Raw genomic sequence first — 19,757 nt, forward strand, 5'->3', positions numbered from 1 at the left:
TGGCAACAATAAGAACTAAGAAGCTCATGTCGTCCAGATTGCCGTTACCAGGGCCCCACCCTGGAGCCAGGCCCAGGGTTGGGGCTCGCAGGCAAGCGTCTGGTGGCCGGGTCTCTGCCGGGTCTCGCCCTGAAAGGTGGCGTGCTGGTGTAGGCTTGCGTATAGCTCCTTAGCTCGTCAGTTGTGTGTTGGAGTTTTCCAACTGAGCGAGAGGGTCGCTTCCCTGCCCTTCGGGTCAGAGATAGGTGGCTCACTGTTGTTTCGGCCTGCGGGCCGAATAACAGTGTAGCGTACCCGGCCTTCTTGCAGACACTTGCAGACATCCTCTCAGGGAATCCATCTTCCTGTTGGGGAACTTCAACGCTCACTTGGGTAACGACAGTGACACCTGGAGGGGCGTGATCAGGAGGAACGGCCTCCCCGATCTGAATCCGAGTGGTGTTTTGTTATTGGACTTCTGTGCTAGTCACGGTTTGTCTATAACGAACACCATGTTCAAGCATAAGGGTGTCCATCAGTGCACTTGGCACCAGGACACCCTAGGCCATAGGTCAATGATCGACTTTGTAGTCGTGTCATCTGACATTCGGCCGTATGTATCGGACACGGGTGAAAAGTGGGGCTCAGTTGTCAACTGATCATCACCTGGTGGTGAGTTGGCTGCGCTTACGGGGGCAAAGCTGGATAGACATGGCAGACCCAAATGTATCATAAGGGTCTGTTGGGATCGTCCCCAATGAATCCCCAATGAGGGTGGCCTTCAACTTCCACCTCCGGGAGAGCTTTGAACAGATCCTGAGGGAGGCTGGAGACATTGAGTCTGAGTGGACTATGTTCTTTACTTCAGTTGTTGACGCGGCTGTCCGAAGCTGCGGCTGTAAGGTCTCATGTGCCTGTTGTGGCGGCAACCCCCGAACCCGGTGGTGGACACTGGAGGTAAGGGATGCCATCAAGTTGAAGAAGGAGTCCTACTGAGCCTGGTTGGTTCGGGGGACTCCTGAGGCAGCTGACAGGTACAGGCAGGCCAAGTGAACTGCGGCTCGGGTAGTCCGGGAAAAGTCTATTCCAGGGTACTGGAGAGGAGAATCCGGCCGATAGTCGAACCTCGGATCCAAGAGGAACAATGCGGTTTTCGTTTTGTTGGTCATGGAACGCTGGACCAGCTCTATACCCTCCAAGGGTGCTTGGGGGTTCATGGGAGTTTGTCCAACTGGTCCAAATGTGTTTTTGTGGACTTGGAAAAGGCTTTTCGACAGTGTCCCTTGTGTGACTATGGGATCGGAGGCCCTCTTCTAAGGGCTGTCCGGTCCCTGTACGACCGCAGCAGGAGCTTGGTTCGCATTGCCGGCAGTCGGAAGTCGGACCTGTTCCCGGTGCATGTTGGACTACGGCAGGGCTGCCCTTTGTCACTGGTTCTGTTCATTATCTTTATGGACAGGATTTCTAGGGGCAGCCAGGTGTCGGGCGGGGTCCAGTTCGGGAGCCACTGGATCTCATCTCTGCTTTTTGTAGATGATGTTGTCTTGTTGGCTTCTTTGAGCCAGGACATGCATCATGCACTGGGGCAGTTCGCAGCCGAGTGTGAAGCTGCTGGGATGACAATGTAAGATTGACAGGCGGATTGTTTACAGCGGTCGCTGTATTGGTCCGTTGTGGTGAAGAAGTAGCTGAGCTGAAAGGTAAAGCTCTCGATTTACCGGTCAACCTACGTTCCTACCCTCACCTATGGTCATGAGCTTTGGGTCATGACCGAAAGAACAGGATCCCAGATACAAGCGGCCGAAATGAGCTTTCTACGCAGGGTGGCAGAGCGCTCCCTTAGAGATAGGGTGAGGAGCTCTGTCACCTGGGAGGAGCTCGAAGTAGAGCCGCTGCTCCTCCACATAGAGAGGAGTCAGCTGAGGTGGCTTGGGCATTTACATCGCATGCCCCTGGACGCCTCCCTCGGGAGGTGCTCGGGTGCCGTCCCTCTGGGAGGAGACCTAGTGGAAGACCCAGGATACGCTGGAGCGACTACGTTGCTCGGCTGGCCTGGGAACGCCTTGGGGTCCCCCCAGAAGAGCTGGAGGAAGGGTCGAGGGAGAGGGAAGTCTGGGTGTCCCTGCTCAGACTGTTGCCCCCGCCACCCGGCCCCGGATAAGCGGTTGAAGATGGATGGATGGATGGAAGTTTTTAAATCAAAAAACAAAATGATAAGACTGGTTTCAACACTTCAGTCAGTACAAAATAATTCAGCTGAATTGTTGAGGCATCCACACTTAGTACCCTATGTCCTCTCAAAAGTTTTTAGTTTTTTTACTCTGATGCTAACACACAAAGCTGCTTGTTATCATTTCTATCAGTAGAAGAGTGTACATTATGTAGTCTTTACCTCGCATCAAACTAAACATTATGAAATAATATAAAAAGTTATTCATGTACAAATGTATCCCTCTGTTGTCTTGTGTTTGCACTTGACACAATTTCAAAACGACTTAATGACTTAATCATATTGATTGAGACTTCTTTAAATTAACTACCTTATGGTCTAACCAGCTCCTCTATCATATATTAAGAATCAAGTCTGAGTTGCCTTTGCCTACATTTTCAGGTTTTCTTCTTTTAATAACAGTTTCCCTTCAAACCTCCTGTGGATACAGTTTATAAGGACCTGAGTCTAATTGTGGTTTACTGGCCCAGATTTCCAGATCTGCAGGTCTGTGGTCCTAGCTCATAACCTGCATTCTTCTGATTATTTCTGTCGTTTATAGAGATTGTGGAACACTGGAGGTCATTACCGCCCAGCTGCAGACAATTGTGTTTGGTATAATTCGCTTGCAGCTATGGATGACAGTATTTGGGCATACATCAAATGGGCTCACCTGGTATTGCCGTAAGGTCACCACAGGATATAATGGCTATAAGTGTTATGGTAACATAAGTGGATGATGATGTTTTTCCCATGCAGTCTGCAGTCATACCACATGATGAGTGCCTTGGTCAAAACATTCTATGATTAGACATAATGTTATACTATATTTTTAGCATTTCCCCACTTTTGCTGGCTTTTTTTTAAACTATTTATACTTGAAATGTGTTGGTTGGTTGTGTGAAATATCTAATTTCAGCCATAATGTATACACTGTTCCTATCTAATTTTCTTACTTTTACATTGTTTAAATTTGAACTTCCAATTACACCCCGTCAGTGTCGATTTGTTTGCTTTTAGTAAGTAATATTCTTTGTAGAAGGAAATACCAGTCACATTTGTAACATACAAGTATGACTTAATAAAAAAATGTATTATAACACTGAAAATTATACTTGTCCTTTTGGTCTCTCGTAATAACAATGATGCAATCCCCATACGCCAATGCATATAGGTGTAATTAATAAAGTTAAACACACAAAAAGCAATAAAATATCACATAAAATCTATGGTTTACTTGGTAAACAGAAGTTATTTTTATATTTCTTGCAGATGCAGGATGTCCAGCAGAGCAAAGAGAAAACTCTGGCCAACAACCGAACCCTGGCTGAGCAGAACCTGGACCTGCAACCTGAACTGGAGCACAAGAAGGAGCAGCTCACAAAGCGCTACACTTGTCTTCAGGAGAGCTTTGAGTCCTATCAGCTACGTAAATCCTCCTTCGGTACAGCAACAGAGCCAACAGGGCTTTATTTCTTTTGTGATTACCGTATATTCCAGACTATAAGTCACACTTTTTTCTGTTTTGGTTGGCTTTGGGACTTATACTGAAGAGCAACTTAAAGTCTGGTAATTTATCTCAAGTTGCTTACATTTTTAATGATTCACTGCCCTTGCATAATTACAATCATTAATCCATAAAAGCACTGACTGTAACACGCAATAATGTGTACACAGGACAAACTTCTCATGGGGCAATTTTCATAAAAGAGGCATTTTACACAACCATTATAACCACTTAAGCATTGACCTTCTTCCAAGTGTCCTGTAATCGGCCAAAGTCTTCCACCATGAGCCTAATTTTCCAAAGGCTGTAAATTGATTTTAAAGACAGGCTGAAGTCCATTTTTATTTTACATACAAGGTTTTTATAATGATTTTATAACAATTATTAAGTGTATGAATTGTCATTTGTTAATGCCAAAATGCACAAACAACAGAGGTGCAAAAGAGTGTGACTATTGAGCTACTAAAAGAGAACCTTTAAAAAGTTCAGGTTTTATCAGTTCTGCTGCGTAGCGAATGGCTGACAGGCTATTTTGAAGCAGCTCGTTGCTTGGTAACCACTGCGTCAACACACTCAAGTTTCGTCACTTTGTTTCTACTTCACAGTAGGAAATTGAGTGAAGGTGTGTCACAGAGGGATATTACAGCTCTGTATCCCACAGGTATAAAGATTGTAGATGTAAATCAAATCTTGAACTTTATAAACCTGAAAAGAGTTCAGAGCCTATAAGTCCTGCTGCAGCAGATCATTGATGACAGCAGCAGGGCGTCCGGTAACATGGTTTTACAGTAAGTGGAAAATGGGGGAACTGGTGAAACAGGTCCCTGCAGCATGTGTTAACAGAGAAGGAGAACAAACAAAGTGGAAAAACACAAACGGATGCAGACGTCACTGACACATCAGTAATTATTGTTGAAGTGAAGTGCACTCCCACAGATAATGTTATATAATCACTGTTCTCACACAGACAGTTTTAGCATGGTACTAAATTTATAATGAAAAATAAACTAAGAAACTTTAAAAAGCTGCCATGACATGAAGTGTCAGAAGGTGTGAAGCCATTTTTACCATCTATAGTTGTATGACTAACACAAATAACACAAAGGAATAAAAACAACCAGGGTAATAAATCAGCAGTCATGAAGCTAATTTTCTTAAAATATCTACATTAACCATAACATCAAGTCTGTATGTATGTAAGTCAACACCTTTGCACAACGTCAACCTAGGTTTTTGTAAAAACACAGCAGGTAGTGAGCAATCATGTATATCTATTTCCTTTGCCATGTGGGGCATGTTGTGTCGAAGGTGTTTAACTCTTGCATGTCAGACATTAAAGTTTAATAAATTGTAAAAGTGGTAATCAGAAAATAAAATTAAGTTAGTCTGGAGATAAATACTCATTCTACCACACTGTACCATACTGTGCACGTGCGCACACACACACAGTCAGTAGCCTGTTTCCTTCTCATTTGAGTCATTCAGGATACTCTTTGCGGTTAGAAGTGGAATGGTGAGATTCAGAGTCTCTATTTTTAAATTCTGTGAAGATGATGCAGCAGTCTGCTGTTGTTTCTGTTCAACAATCAGTGGCTTTCATCAAATGTAGGTTATCCGGTGTTTCCCTCCCCCCACCTTGTGTGCACATACTTAGTTGTGGGTGGTGGAGGAGAGAGAGAAGGAATAATAATGCTTCACATGAAGTCTGCGAGTTTGCCAGCTATTAGGTATAGCCTGATACCACTTTTTCATGTCTGACATCCAATATTGGACTTATACTGATCCTGGGTATAGGCTCAAGCAATCCCTGCTAGATACAACTTGAATAAATACAACATTAAATGTTTCCTGCATACGTCAGATTAGCAGTAATTGTCTCTCTTTTAATACAAGGTGATGCCAAATTGACTAAATGTGATCACACTTGAAAGTACAGATTAGGTTAAAAACAGTTCCAGTGTGAGTGTGTGAGTTGGGCAAAAAACAACCTTTCAACGCACCTGAACTACCCTACTATCAAAATGTTGATCTTGTATTGAAGTAATGTGTTTAGTTAAACACCTTTGAGACACACATAGAGACACTGCTGGGCAAGCTGTAATCAGTCCCTGTAGCTGAGTGGTACTGTTTGACTGGTTAATGATGGCTGTAGTTTGCACACAAGTTGGCCACAGAATTACAATCTCTCCAAAAGACATTGTACATATAAATAAGTAAACCAGATCTGACTCCTAAAGAATCAATTGCACTGCCGCCTCCTTTAGGAACCACTAGAGCTGATAACCCATAATGGGCACAAGTGTCTTCTTAAGCCTATTCTCCAAAAACTTGACGTTTGGGCCCTTTATTAAGTGACTTTGGTATGTTGAAGAACTGGTGTCCTTAAATCAGAGATTAGATTTCAAAATACACTCCTTTTCTACTGTAAGAGAAAACCAGAATGAGCTGGAAGTGTTGCACCAGGGTTATAAAAGTGTGTGAAACTCTAGCATCGCTACCTGAATACTTAGTTGGTGTTATCACTGGTATTAATTGCAGTCGGGCGTGTAAAGTTCCCAACATTTTTAATGTTGAGGAAACACAACTTGTACTTGATGTAACAGAGGGTTAAAGGACAGTGTTTGTATCACTGATACTTGCTGGTTGTTTAGTGCATCTGTAGTAACATAATTTATTGTTCTTAGTTCTTGTATTATGCTGTTGGCCTTTTTACACTCTCATCACATCACTTCTTGGGCCCAATGAGTGTTCTTTACCCAGATAAAATCCACAGAGGGCAGTTAGTGACATCAGCTGTCTCGGCAGTGACCACAGTCCAACCTGTGACTAAGAATGTAGTGTTGACAGACACAGTTACATCATTGGAAATGTATGTTATTGAAGACACAATGGATTCCCTTATGATCATGACTAATAATTGTTTTGGTAGTAAAATACTTTACTGCTCCATCGCTTCTCATTCCTGGCACAGTACATCATATAACTTTTTCAGAACTAGAACCTTATGAAGTATCGAAAAAATGTATCTTAACAAAAACATCCTTAAATGATGTTGGCCAAATTAGCTTCATGTAAGGCCAGATTCTATAGTTTAGATATAATCTATACTGTTATACTGTAATTTGTACACTGTTAGGACATTCCCTACTAACCTTAATTTGTGACATTGTTGACCAATGATAAACTCAGGTCAACTGTTTAGTTGTCTTGTTTGGAACGTGTAGACTGGGTTAGTGTGTATAGCAGAGAGTCATCAAAATGAAATCACAATAATGTGTAACCAGAGATGTTCTGTTATGTGGTGTGAATTGTGGAGGAGATGACTGCCAGGTCATGACCTTTTGTGTCAGTGACACCAAGTCTTTTTTCCTGGACACTGGGCATTAAGTTGGCATTAAAATAGAACTGTACTTTGTTGACTTGAACTCACCTACCACACTGTTGTGAGTGCAGTAACATAAATGTATATATTAAGGAGCATGAAAATATATTTCATTTTTTAGTCATAATTTTATGTTTTTCTTGTCTCTTTGAACAGATCACACGTCAGGAAACACCTCTCTGGACACACTACTGGCCCTGCTGCAGACTGAAGGAGCTAAGATAGAGGAGGAGACAGAGGTAAGATTTTCTCCAGTGAAACCAGCTGTATGGAAACTATGTATGCTGTATGGCCTCGGTATTTCACTACTACAGCATTTATATTAGTCTTTCTTTGAAGCCTGTGAGCAGCAGGAGAGACAGACGGATGTAGAGGCTACCTGTCCACTCAGCCAACCACACTATAAATCTTTCAAGAGTATCAAGTATGAATTGTGAATTTTTTGTTTGTGAATTGTTGTTTGTTTTTAATTATGTATTACATGCTTTGACAAAGATGATAAGGAGAATAATAGTGAGCATAACTGAAATCTTAGGAGGGAGTCACGTGACGTGACTTAGACGCACAAACAAACAAACAAGCAAGTTGCTGGCTCAGGTTCGTCAGCACACGCACAGAGAAAATATAATAGAAGAATGGCAGAGAGGAAGAGGAGCGCCGTGTGGCCGAAAACGAGACAACAGCTAAATGTGGGATTTGTAAAATGCTAGTCAGGTACAGTGGAAACACTACCAATTTATATAAACATATAAAAAACCATCCAAAAGAAAACATGGAGCTCCAAAAATGGAGAGAAGAGAAAGAAAGTAAACTCCTTGTCATTGTGACACAGCACACAACCAAATGTGACCTCTGCTTTTAACCCATCACCAAAGTGAACAGGGGGCAGATTTGACGCCCAGGGAGCAGTGTGGGGGGACGGTGTCATGCTCAGAGCACCTCAGTGGTAACCTTCAACTATTTTATAATAAAAAAGGAAACATCACAAAAATCACTTCATGAGGTCATGAAAGGTCATGAAAATTAATTGAGATTTAGCAATTCAATGACGCATCCACCTTATTTATTGAAAAGTATCGGATCAGTATTAGTGTCTGCGATACTGGCCCAGTACAATGCAGTATCGCACACCACTAACATGTAGACTTTGAAGAATAAAAAGTGCTGCCAGAATATGTGAATTGGCATCACTATGGGAACTTTTGGTAACATAAATTATTAGAGGATTGTTTTTTGTGAAAACAATGAAACTAGAATTAAATTAGGTCTAAATAAAACAAAATCAGTTTGGTAACAGTTTAAGTAATACTTAAAATATTTACCCCCTCTGAGGTTAATAAAATTCAGTGCTTGGGTTCATCTTAATTTCCTTGGATGGTATTAACATCTGAAACTTTTCACTCTTTTATCTGTCAACAGAATATGGCTGATTCATTCCTGGATGGGGACATGACACTGGAGGCCTTCATCGACGCCTATCAGAGTCAAAGAAAACTGGCTCACTTGAGAAGAGTGAAAATTGAAAAACTTCAGGAGGTGGTGCTGAAGGGCCAGACAATGCCCCAGGTGTCTGCCCCCACTTCCCGATCGCAGGACGTGTCCGCATCAGCCTCCCTCCTGAACAACTCTATCAACGGTTCCTCTCCTGTTCCCCAGCCCAGAAGAAAACCACCACCTCCTCCATCCCAGCCAGCCCCGATTCTAAATTCAAACCCATCCTCCACCACTGCCTCTCAGTCATCTGTCTTCTATACAGTATCACCTTATCCACCCATTCCACCCAGAACAGGCCAGCCCTTCCCTGGTGTCTCCTCTGGTTATCCCAGCCATTTCCTGCCCCAGTATCCCCCTTCTGTTCCACAGAGGCCCCCAGCACGCATTGCCCCACAGCCTGGCTTCATACTGCAATAAAACAAAGCAGTTTTCACTCACAGGACGCACTGCATGTGGTAGACTTTTTACCACTTGGACTCTTTTGACAACAACTGAGTTTCCGTCAGGCCTTTGCCTTCTTAGGATTATGACTAATCACAACAGAAGAGGGAAGACCTGGGACTGGCTGGTCGAGTCAAGATCAGCTGAAGCGGATCTCCAATAATCGCTGCAGATTTGTGCTCACTCCCTTCAACACTCCCATCTAACAAAAAAAGGAAGAAAAAAAAAAAAAGATTTGAAGAGATCAGATTTGACTGTCCCTTTCAGGGAAGGGCCCCCACCACAGGCTACAGTAAAACAAGTGTCTCTTTATGGGTCACTGAACTGGGACTTGTCATTTATCAGCACCTTGTGCCTCCAGGCTGTTGCCCTCAGCTCTGCAGACCAATTACATCTCAGTCTCTTCGCTTTCTTCAAACATGCTCCTCAGGCTTTCTGGGTATCACTAAAGTCACTCCAAAAAAAGAGGGTGTAAATGTCCGCTCTATCTGCAGCATAATAATTTAACTGATAATGTATATGCAAGCAAAGAGAGACCCTAATTACTGTGCAGTTCTAATGAAAATATCCTCAGGAGTATATTCAGGCAGACTGCATCCATGCTGTGATTTTATTTTACTTTCTTTTATTCTAATATATAAATATTCACAAGGTACATAGAGATATTTGAAGTACAGAATCTTTTAGATTTAAGTACTAATGGAGTCGTGTTAATAATAGCAGCATAGACTGTGTAATGAAGGGCTTTGAATGCTTGATGCATCTATATTCATTAAATCTAAGGATCTTAAGATCCGCCTGGTGTGAATACAGTTGGTCCATCTCAGGGGCAGTGGTCAAACAGAGTCAGAGGCAAGAGTAAGAGGCTGAAACACACAAATCACAAAGACTTGGGAGTGTGAAATGAAGGTTCTGTGTATAGCCATACTTCACATGATAGGTGTGTATTGTTTGTTCTGTTCTGAAACACTCCTTTGTTTAAAACTATGTCTATTGTTCATGTTCGTATTCTGATGCAATTGGAAATAATGCCGAACAGGACTGTCACTTTTTGTCATTTGAGAAGAATTAGGGGTTAAAGTTAAAGTTTGAGTTTAAAAAGTTTTTAAGAAGCATCAGGAGGTCTAAAGTTGTTGAGTCTGGGTTTATTCTGCAGAGGGTGCTGTTAGTGCAGCTTAGCAACAGTATCCCTCCATTACAATCAATAAAGGCACTGATTTTTGTTGTCCTTTTGCAGTTAGCAAGAAAACTAACTAATAAGTGCTATTGGTCAGACAAAATATGTCAGTTTTTTTCATTCTTGCATAATGGTTTACTTACTTTAATATTTTGAACAGTAGTAAACTGCAGCCCTCTACATTACTTAAAACATGTTTTTCAAAAAAGAGTTTTTGCTACCACCACGGGTGCAGTGCATTCAGCAAAGCACACTGCTTAACCAGACAGTTGCTCCTGTGCTGAAAGTAGGAACGCCTGAAACACAACCTAGAATTTACAGCGTCTAAGTGTTGCCTGTGTAATGGGGTACACAATGTTGTTCACTCTTTTTTTATTATTATTATTTCATACACATATACCAGAAATGCTAAAAGACACTAATAGGACAAAATATTTCTCCTTATGGTCAGCAGCTGCATCTAGTTAATTAGACCTTTTGTTTTTTGTCAGCCAAACAAGTATGTGGTTTTTACTTTTGTGATTCTTTTCGTTTTCTACAACATCAGGCACCAAAGACTGGACTTTTCAAAACTATGTTGTTGATGCTTCATTAATAGAAAAATCTCTGCCATTGTTCCCAATTGTGATCTTGTATTAGAAACTGAAGTTGCCAATTGGACACAAAAGACTAATCTACGGGCCTTGAGATTGGTAAATCATAATAACCAAACATGGTTATCAGATGCTGTAGATAGAGTTCTGAAGGTTTTGAGACCATGAGTTGCTCATTTGTGTTTCATATCCGTATAAAGCTTTGGAAACACTATTAAGTGTCAACTTCCTTAGTCTAATTTTTGCATCCATATGGCTTCTTTCAATTTCTTTTTAACATGTCTTTTTGTGATATTGAGCTAACCACTTTATAACCATGCAAGTCATTTTTTAAGGGAACAGGTAAAATTTCTGTGGATGTCTGTCAAATCTGTTTGTTTAAACTAAGAAAAAAAAACCACTCATTTTTTCTCTGTCAACTTCAATCACTCTGCACTGTTCAAAAGCCACGAGTGCCTACATTTGAAATAACGTTAGTGGAGTCCTGCTGTTTAGTTCCCAACTATCCCTCCTTCAATTGAAAAGAAAGGCCAGACATTTTTTGTTGTTCTGCTGCCATTTAATGTTCATGTTAAACAGACAGTAGAAATAAAAAAGGCAGTGTCTGACTGTTGGTCTGTCAGATTATTTGCTTTCACAGTGGAAGCAGAAGGTTATACTGGATTGAAGAACTGTGCATGTGCCAGGAAGACAAGACACCCTCAGGCTGTCTACCTTGTGGTGCTAATGCTTCTTTCCATTCTTCCTCCGTGGTGTGGCCAAGGGGAATTCTGAGATATTTGCCTGGTCCTTTTTTTATTTCTTTAACATGCCTAAAAAATATCACAACAGGGCTCTGAAACACCCTGGGTCATATCTTGATCATTTTTCTTCAAGGCAAAGAATGGGCTGAAGGCTCTGGAGTAGGGGCTACTCCACCTTCTCTAAACGAACAGCGATTTAAACAACTAACAGAATTCTTGTGTGCATGAACTTTGTTCTTTATGTTATGACTGAAGATCCCTCTTCGGTGTTGTTATGTTTTAGCTGTTGAGCTGCTTTTATATATATATATATATATGTATATGTGTGTGTGTGTGTGTTTGTGTGTGCGCGCGGATATACATGCATACATATATATGAACTGATCCACTGTGTCCATGGTTTTATATGTGGTTGGTGACATCTTCATTGTAACGTTGTAGGTATATTTACTTATATTGAATGTTTAAGTGGAATTTAATGCTATTTTCAAGTCCAATAAATCTTAACGTTTTGTATCTACTTGTTTGTGGTTTCGTGTTACATCATGTAACATCTGACTCACTGTCTTGTCTTAGAGTCAGAGTCTCTCAAAAGGATAGGTTGTGTTTATGTACACTTTTTTACAAGTCAGCCCCTTAGTGTTGACTCTTGGGTAACTACTTTTTATTCCATTGCACTGGGCTTTTACATTTTTTGACTGTCTCTTTTTTTATACTCACTGTATTATTTTGGCTGTAGAAAGTTTTAGCAACATCCTTGTGATTGAGTTCTGTGTGTAAGGGCGGGCATACACTACGATTTTTGAAAATGTGGTGGTTGATACCATCACACACTGTACGAGTGATGTACGGACAAAACTCACGATTTATGTCTTCACACTGTACGGTCCGATCATCGAACATGACCAGAGAGCTCACACTGTGCGGGTGAAAACGGCCCGTCGGCCCCTGCTGACTGTCCTGTCTATTGACAGCTGTCAATCAAGATTTATTTGAAAGCTCCGACGCTGGAAGAAAAAGGCTACCATTATGATTGCTGCGATACTGTGCGTTGACAATTCAAAAAAGAAGAGGCGCCGGCGCATCTGGAGTCGGAGATGGCTCAATAAATGTGGACAGTACGTTTATTGTTTATTTATTATTTATTGTTTATTGTGGACAGTGCAACAGCTCTATCAATCTCGCCTCCATATCTTCATGCCACCGACGCCTCGCCATGGTTACTATCACTTTGCGCAGGCGCACTGAAGGAGAAATGCTTCGGTCGGCTCGGGGCTCTGCTACCACTGTGCGAAAGAATTTGTCGGCCGACCAAAATTTCTGACATGTCAGAAATCTGCCGATCGTCCGACGGTGGTTTGGGAACAGATAATCGGCCCTCGTTACCCCCTGTACACTGTACGGAAAAAGACGCCCGACGAAACGGGAAATCGGGCCGGGTGTCGCCAGGTCGTGCGTCTCAAAAAACGGGTCAAAAACGGGCTAAAATCGTACAGTGTATGCCCGCCCTAAGTCAATCTCTTACTATTAAAATCGTCAGTGCAGTTATTAAGCTATTGTCCTAGCAGTCTTTAGCACTCACCTAATGCACACCAAGTTATACTTTTTAAGTCAAATTTCTAGACATTTTTACCGATTATTTAGCTAAATCTGTTTACTTTGACAAATCCCCCTTGCTAACATTTAGTTATTTTGGAGGAACTTTTATTTTCGTTTTAGCTAACCTTTGTTCCCAATTTGCTAGTTTCTCCCTGTCTGGTAAGTGCAACCAGTAGTTAATCGGTCAACTCAAATAACAATACCCAATTTTTACCATAAGAGGACAGGCTTTCACCGTGAATCCACTCGTGTCCATGAACACACCCCTTACCCACGTGTTACGTTTCCATAGTTACGTCACATCAGCTCCACCATGTTGTTGAAAACCCACAGCTGCTCCTCACTCACTCCCTGTCAGATTAGAGTTTATAATCCCAGGTAGAAGCGCTCTGCATCTTGAAACGAAATCTTTCTTCTTTTTAGTTTTTTGGGGGGCGTTTTTTAACGTTTTGGGCAGCCACAAGCTTTGCCTTTTCTCCTTCGTTCGCATTATTATTTTGTTTTTGTTTTTGTTTTTTGAGTTTTATCTGTTGTATTATTGAACATGAAACCTCAGTATTTAGGTCTTTTTGAGGATATTAGCTGGCTAACTAGCTGAAAAGCAAGTAAATCGGATTAGTTGCTAAGAGCAGTTAACATCCAGGCATTATTCGCTCTAGTTGGCAACTAAGCGCTCAGCAAACGCTTCGCTTTGGGTTTTTTATTTATTTATTTATTTTCACAAAAGTGTCAACAATTTCTCTCTGTGTTTAGATGTTTGCTCGCCTCAATGGTGCTGTAAAATAGCTTTAGTTAATCAGCCTATTAATGCAACAACAAGACCTTTACTGGGTCCTCAGAATCTTATCTTGGAGTTTGTGGATTCACCTGGGTTGGAGGGGGGGATAAGATAAAATCAGACGTTGTCAGTGGAAGTCGTGCCTCCTTCAAATACAAACATCAGGGAGCCAGGGCAGGGCTGGCGGTCGCTCTCAGGTGTTAGCTGCTGTTCAGGCAAAAGCTGGATCAAGTGAATGAGATTTTAACAGTTGGTTTTTAGTCTCCGGAGGAATAACGAGAAAGATGTCAGGAAAGGACAAAGACAAGCAAGAGAAGCAGCCCACCACAGAACGGCTAATTAAAGGTGAGTAACATACATTCACGATTCACTTGGATGTGTTAAGACAGTGTGGAAAAAAGCCAACCTGTAGCTCTTAAAGTTGTCAAACACACGATTTGAGGCCAAGATCTGGTACATCAAATAGATTTCGGTTTTTTTTCCAGATTAGTACCTAAAAAAGAAAGAAATATTAATTTACTTCCTACATACACAAGCCCTTGCTAACTTTCTGTAAGACTTAAGGCTTTTTAGGTGTGTTCCAGTAAACTGGGTAGAACATTTCAGCTTTGATGAGGAAATGTGCACAAGAATGCCAAGGTTATTTTAGTTATGCTTGCTAAAAAACAGGATTGCTGTTCTTTTCAAATAAATAAATAAATCCAATACTCTTTTAAATATTACCTCATTGGATGAGACATGTTTGGGTGTGTACCTAGCTCACACCTAGTACACTCAAGTGAACAGAGAACTGGACAAATCTACTGTGTTGCACAGTAGTGAAAAGTGCAATAGAAGCTGAGCCATTGGTGTAATCTTTAGAGTATGATGGAAATCATATACTGTATCCGCACATTTTTGCCTTCTTTCTTCTTACTCTACTCACTTTCTTCACTTTTTCTTCAGAAATGCTATTATAATTGACAAAACTTGCTAAATGTGGTGCTGATAAAGCAGGGACTAGACACCAAGACAACAGGGTTGTCAGGAAAAGTTTACTGATGATTTAAAGGGGAATTTGTCTTTAGTTACTGATGAAACAAGCACACAGAAGCACACGGAAGCACACGGAAGCACACCTCACACCAAATCTACAGCTCACAGTGGAGGCAGTTAATTTTCTTGATAGTGTATTGACACAAAGCATGACAAGTTTCATCAATATGTTATGGGTCTGTGGGTAGAGCTGTGCTTCTTCACCTGTGCTTCTTCACCTGAACAGGACCATAGAAAACAATGGTCCTGTAGTAATTTAGTGAATTCACATTGCTGTTTGGTTATCTAACATACAGCCTAAGTGACTGATTTGATTTAACATTGATTTGTCTCTAAACTATGATATAATGTAGTAGGAATTAGTCATTTATTTTTCCCTGGGTAAGCATCCAATGTACGTTGTCTGCTCCTTATTTAGTTGCAGAGGAAATTCCCTTTCATCAGAGGATGCTCTGGATGTGGTTGTGACTTTTACTGACTTAGTAAATTTCACAGAGGTCTTTTTACCCACATCTACTGCTATAATATGCAACACACGCTCCGCTACCACCAGCAGCGTGCTGCTGAGAATCAAAGGCCAAAAGTCAACCTACATTGGTCCTCAATCTCTTTGACATTTGGGATTGATGAAGTCTGAATTCATGAGGCAGTTGCTGGCTCACGAGTATCCTCAAGGTCTGCTCAGGTTACCAACAGAGCTGAACATGATGGATTCCTGTACACTGAGCTTGTGGCTCAGCAGACACACGCCTCCATTTGTGCTGCTGGTCGTAGACTTGGACAGGACATGACAGGAATGGTAGGGCTCAGTCTGATGTTAGACTCCCAAGAGACAGTGAGAGAAAACACTCACTCCACCTCTGCCATCTTCACTGATACTTAATGTGAACCATCCCACATTGCTGTCTGTCTGCAAGGGCACTGTGAGAATGTCCTGCCAGGGGACAGGAATGCTCTAGTGTGAGCCAGTAGAGAGGGGACTAAGTTAATTGTGGAAAGAATCTCCCCAGTGATGGTCCCCAACATGGCTCAGCCACATGGTTAAGGAGAGTGAGAGAATAAGGACATGACAAGGAAGAATACAGAATGAAACGTTAAAGAGATTGAGATAGAGACAGCACACAAAAAGCCTGAAACCAGTTTTTCAAGGCCTTGGGCTTCTTTTCAGAAAAAACTTCCGAAGAAGATCATATTGGTTCCTGTTAACAATGGCTGTTCTTTCACTAGTACACCATTAGCTGCACATAAGATTTTGCACATTGGCTTGGTGCTAAGCTAATATGGTGATGTTGATGATGTTAATTACAATATTTCTATTCACATTACCTCACAATTAAATGTTTTAAATATGACAGGCATCCTCATGCATTAGCAGTTCAATCAGAAAGTTCCTTGGAAGTAGCCATAACAGACAACAAACATATGCACAGTTTGTGTGTAGGACTATGAAGTTTTTGCTTTTCCTTACTAAAATACTACTCATCTTTTAGCCCATTTGTAGCTACTTTGGCTAACTTTGTTCTGCTAGGTTCAGCCCTTAGCAATTACTGGTTTAACATTTATTTATACTTTACCATATGGGAAAACTAACATCATTCTGACAAGTTCTTGTATTATCCCATTCAAACGCACAAGAGGTTTGACAGTACTTTGTAAAAATCGCCCCATTCTTTGTATTACAATTCAAAGGACCCTCTTCAAAAATGTTAGGACATCCTACATTTAGAAAACCCAGAGCTTGGCTGTTGAGCTCTCAAGGAGGTTAATACATTCACTGATAATTAGAGCAATCTGAAGTGGACTTCATGATTCATCCAGCCTGGGTCTGGTCCATTCATCTCTACCCAGCCGCATCTTTGTAATTCGATCCTGCCCCATTGTGTTGATTTAGAAACAATGGTGAACATATTCTAGACGTTGGCTCATATCACTGTGCAAAACCTTATCCCCATTGGGGCAACAGGGCAGATAGTAGTGTCTCTGTGTCTCTACTTGTTTGTTGTCATGCCAGACGGTGTAGGTGTTGATGCAGAGCGTCCCAGCCCACTCTGTCAGTGGTTTTGAAGACTCCATTAAACATTGATGCTAATGAGGGCCAGGCTAATGTCTGTCTAATAAGGAGAAGACTCAGCCGGGCCTGTGGCAGATTATCATTCATACCAACATGTTTCTCTTTTCATCTCTGGATTATGTGCTGAAAAAGGGCGTCTTGCTTCATTTTGTCTACATCATTCATTTCCGTCTCTATTAAAGTCTGTTTGAATTGAGTGTTTCTGATTATGGGCACCGCTGAGTCTTTGAAAATCAAATAATTGACTACTGGGGGTTCACGACTTACAGGCGTCTGGGACCATCAGTCAAAAATACACACCTTGGACAGTTCACCAGACCATCAAAAGGCCACACACAGAAATAAACATTCACACATTAATCAATGGTCAGTTTTAAGGGATCTCTTAACCTAATCAAGAATGTTTTTTGAATGACTGAGGAAACCTAAATACCTGGTGAAAATCCACATACTAGGAACTCTATAGAAACACTACTCAACCTTAAATTGAACATTAAACCAGTGGTATGACCCATTAAAGCAAGCAGGCTATCCATCAGTAAGTATTCTAAAAAGTTGTCTAAAATGTTTAGTTCATTATTTCTTACCAGTTCAACCAGAAGTTGCCGTACCCTGTATTCATGTAATGAAAAAAAAAAGTTGTTTCTTTTAAAAATCACACAGTTTCACACCACTTATCCACAGCCTAATTTGACATATTCACTTGTTAACTGTGTGTAAATTGGAAGAACCCTTGTGTTATAAATTCCCACTGAGAATATTAACTATTAAGTAAGTAGTATTAATTATATGTTAACTGCTTAATAGAATATTGGTTAATTATCTGAATTTCAGCCCACCTTTTTTATTTAGTCTATTGTTAAGGCCTCGCTGAGTCAGTGTTATTGTCATGGTAATGTTTATGTTTTGTATAACCAAAATGTCCTCCGGTTTAAAAAAATCAATGTATGTACAGTAGGTCGGTTTGGCTTGCCTGCAAAGGGCAGGGAAACTACCTCAGATATCTAGCGTATGCAAGTGAGAATTTAACCCTTTAACACCTAAATTCTAACCTATATTTAAAGTTTCTACGTTACAAATCTAGCCTGCAATATTAAAGCTGGGTTTAGTTTTACAGTTTATATTTTTTGTGTATCATCATATTTTTGCAGTCTGTTTATCCATATAGGACCATTTCTCTAAACGTGTCATGCTTTAACTTAAACCAGCCATCCTAATATAGGCTTTACCTAATCTGTTCTTAAAGCTGGTACCACAGAGCACAGAGCTGTACCTCATAGGTGTGGCAGCATTTACTGTTTATTTATACCACACTGGTCAACACATGACGGCTTATTCTCGGCACAGGAGAGTCAAGGCGGAAGTACACTTGTCTTTTTGTTATAGTCCAGAGTATAGTCTGTGGTCCAACTAACCTTGTTTACCCCCATCTGCTACTTTGAGTAACCTACTCTGGGATACTTGCAGAGCCACGTTTAGCTGCTGAATTAATGTTTGAAATCAATGTTTGAAAATATGTCTTCATGTGACAGGCTAATGTATTCATACTTTGCAGATCTGTGTGAGTCCTGATACAGATACAGTACATTAGGCTACCTCTGTGCTCAGATGCTGCATTCCTGATTGGCGAACTCAACGCCCACACTAAAAACTCATTAACGCTTTTTCATGCTGCACTTTGATTGGCTCTGTGTGTGTGTGAAAATATTCTTGATGTGCCTCCCACCCCTCACCCTCTTTTTCAACGTCACCTAAGCATTATCACACACACACACACACACACACAAGTGCTGCAGATCTTACTGTGCCGATATACTGTAGGCATTTATGATACAGTGTGCCCTGTGCATCGACTATGGAATAGATCCGATTGACAACATAAACACAGGGAGAAACTGTCAAAACAATGTTACAAATTACTAATGTGTTAAGAGCTGTTTCTGCTTTTTCTGGTCCAAACTGTATAAAATGTGCCTAACACATTATAAGGCATTCCAGCTGTAATCCTTCTTACCTCACAATCCCAGGAAATGTTGTGTTTTACTGGTGTTATCCAAAATGTTATCATCTGTTTGAACTAAAATGTTTAATTTGAGCAGTATGCCTCAGGATTGCTGGAGAACCATGCTAACTTTGAGTCCACCAGGAGTTACAATATGCATAATATAAATTCTGACCACCTCTGTCAGTGAATAGAGGTGGACATGTGTTGGACATGGGTTTGGAAAATTATATTTTTAAAGTTAAGAACTACTATTGGAAAATAATCAACAATCAAGAGTTGTTGTTTTGAGCCACTGATTTTATAGCAGAATTGTCAAATTATCTTGTTGAAGTTCATTATTTCTACATAGTTTAGTTATATTTATGTGCTTTAGACAAAGACAAACAGTCTTTGACAAACAGATTCAGAACTGTCTGGTGACAGTTGTAGAAAAGGTGGAAGACTTGTGCAAAATTGTTAACACAGGTATTCACGCAAACATACAGTACTGGTCCCAAAAAAAGCCACATAACTAAAACTGTCCAGGAGTAAACAGAATAAAGCCTAATTCTGTTAATTTAGCCATTTGTAAAACTGATTTACATTTACTTAACATGGTAAACGAATAGTAACACATTTTGAAATTTTGCTTTTTACACACTGGACGGTACTTGTGAGACTTTCATGTCTGCACTCTGAGAGTACTGCCCTTTTAATGGTAGAAGGCTTGTGTAGGTAGTTGTTGAGAAGATTAGTGGGTGGGTG

The 19,757-nt window shown here is 40.9% G+C and overlaps 2 protein-coding genes across 2 annotated transcripts in view; both read left to right on the plus strand.

Moving 5' to 3' along the window:
- vps37ba (VPS37B subunit of ESCRT-I a) overlaps positions 1 to 11,390 on the plus strand; it is a 15,479-nt gene extending 4,089 nt beyond the window's left edge. Inside the window, exons 2-4 of the mRNA XM_008335671.3 lie at positions 3,461 to 3,632; positions 7,234 to 7,316; positions 8,497 to 11,390. Of these exons, the coding sequence (XP_008333893.1) occupies positions 3,461 to 3,632; positions 7,234 to 7,316; positions 8,497 to 8,988 (747 nt within the window). The 3' untranslated portion in view covers positions 8,989 to 11,390. The remainder of the gene's footprint in view (positions 1 to 3,460; positions 3,633 to 7,233; positions 7,317 to 8,496) is intronic.
- A 782-nt stretch (positions 11,391 to 12,172) lies between these two features.
- Positions 12,173 to 19,757, plus strand: part of LOC103397416 (serine/threonine-protein phosphatase 2B catalytic subunit gamma isoform) — a 25,455-nt gene continuing 17,870 nt past the window's right edge. The window contains 1 exon segment of the mRNA XM_074559978.1: positions 12,173 to 14,247. Coding sequence (XP_074416079.1) covers positions 14,187 to 14,247 — 61 coding nt within the window. The 5' untranslated portion in view covers positions 12,173 to 14,186.

This window comes from Cynoglossus semilaevis, chromosome Z (genome assembly GCF_000523025.1).
Source record: "Cynoglossus semilaevis isolate Cse_v1.0 chromosome Z, Cse_v1.0, whole genome shotgun sequence".
Lineage (NCBI taxonomy): Eukaryota > Metazoa > Chordata > Actinopteri > Pleuronectiformes > Cynoglossidae > Cynoglossus > Cynoglossus semilaevis.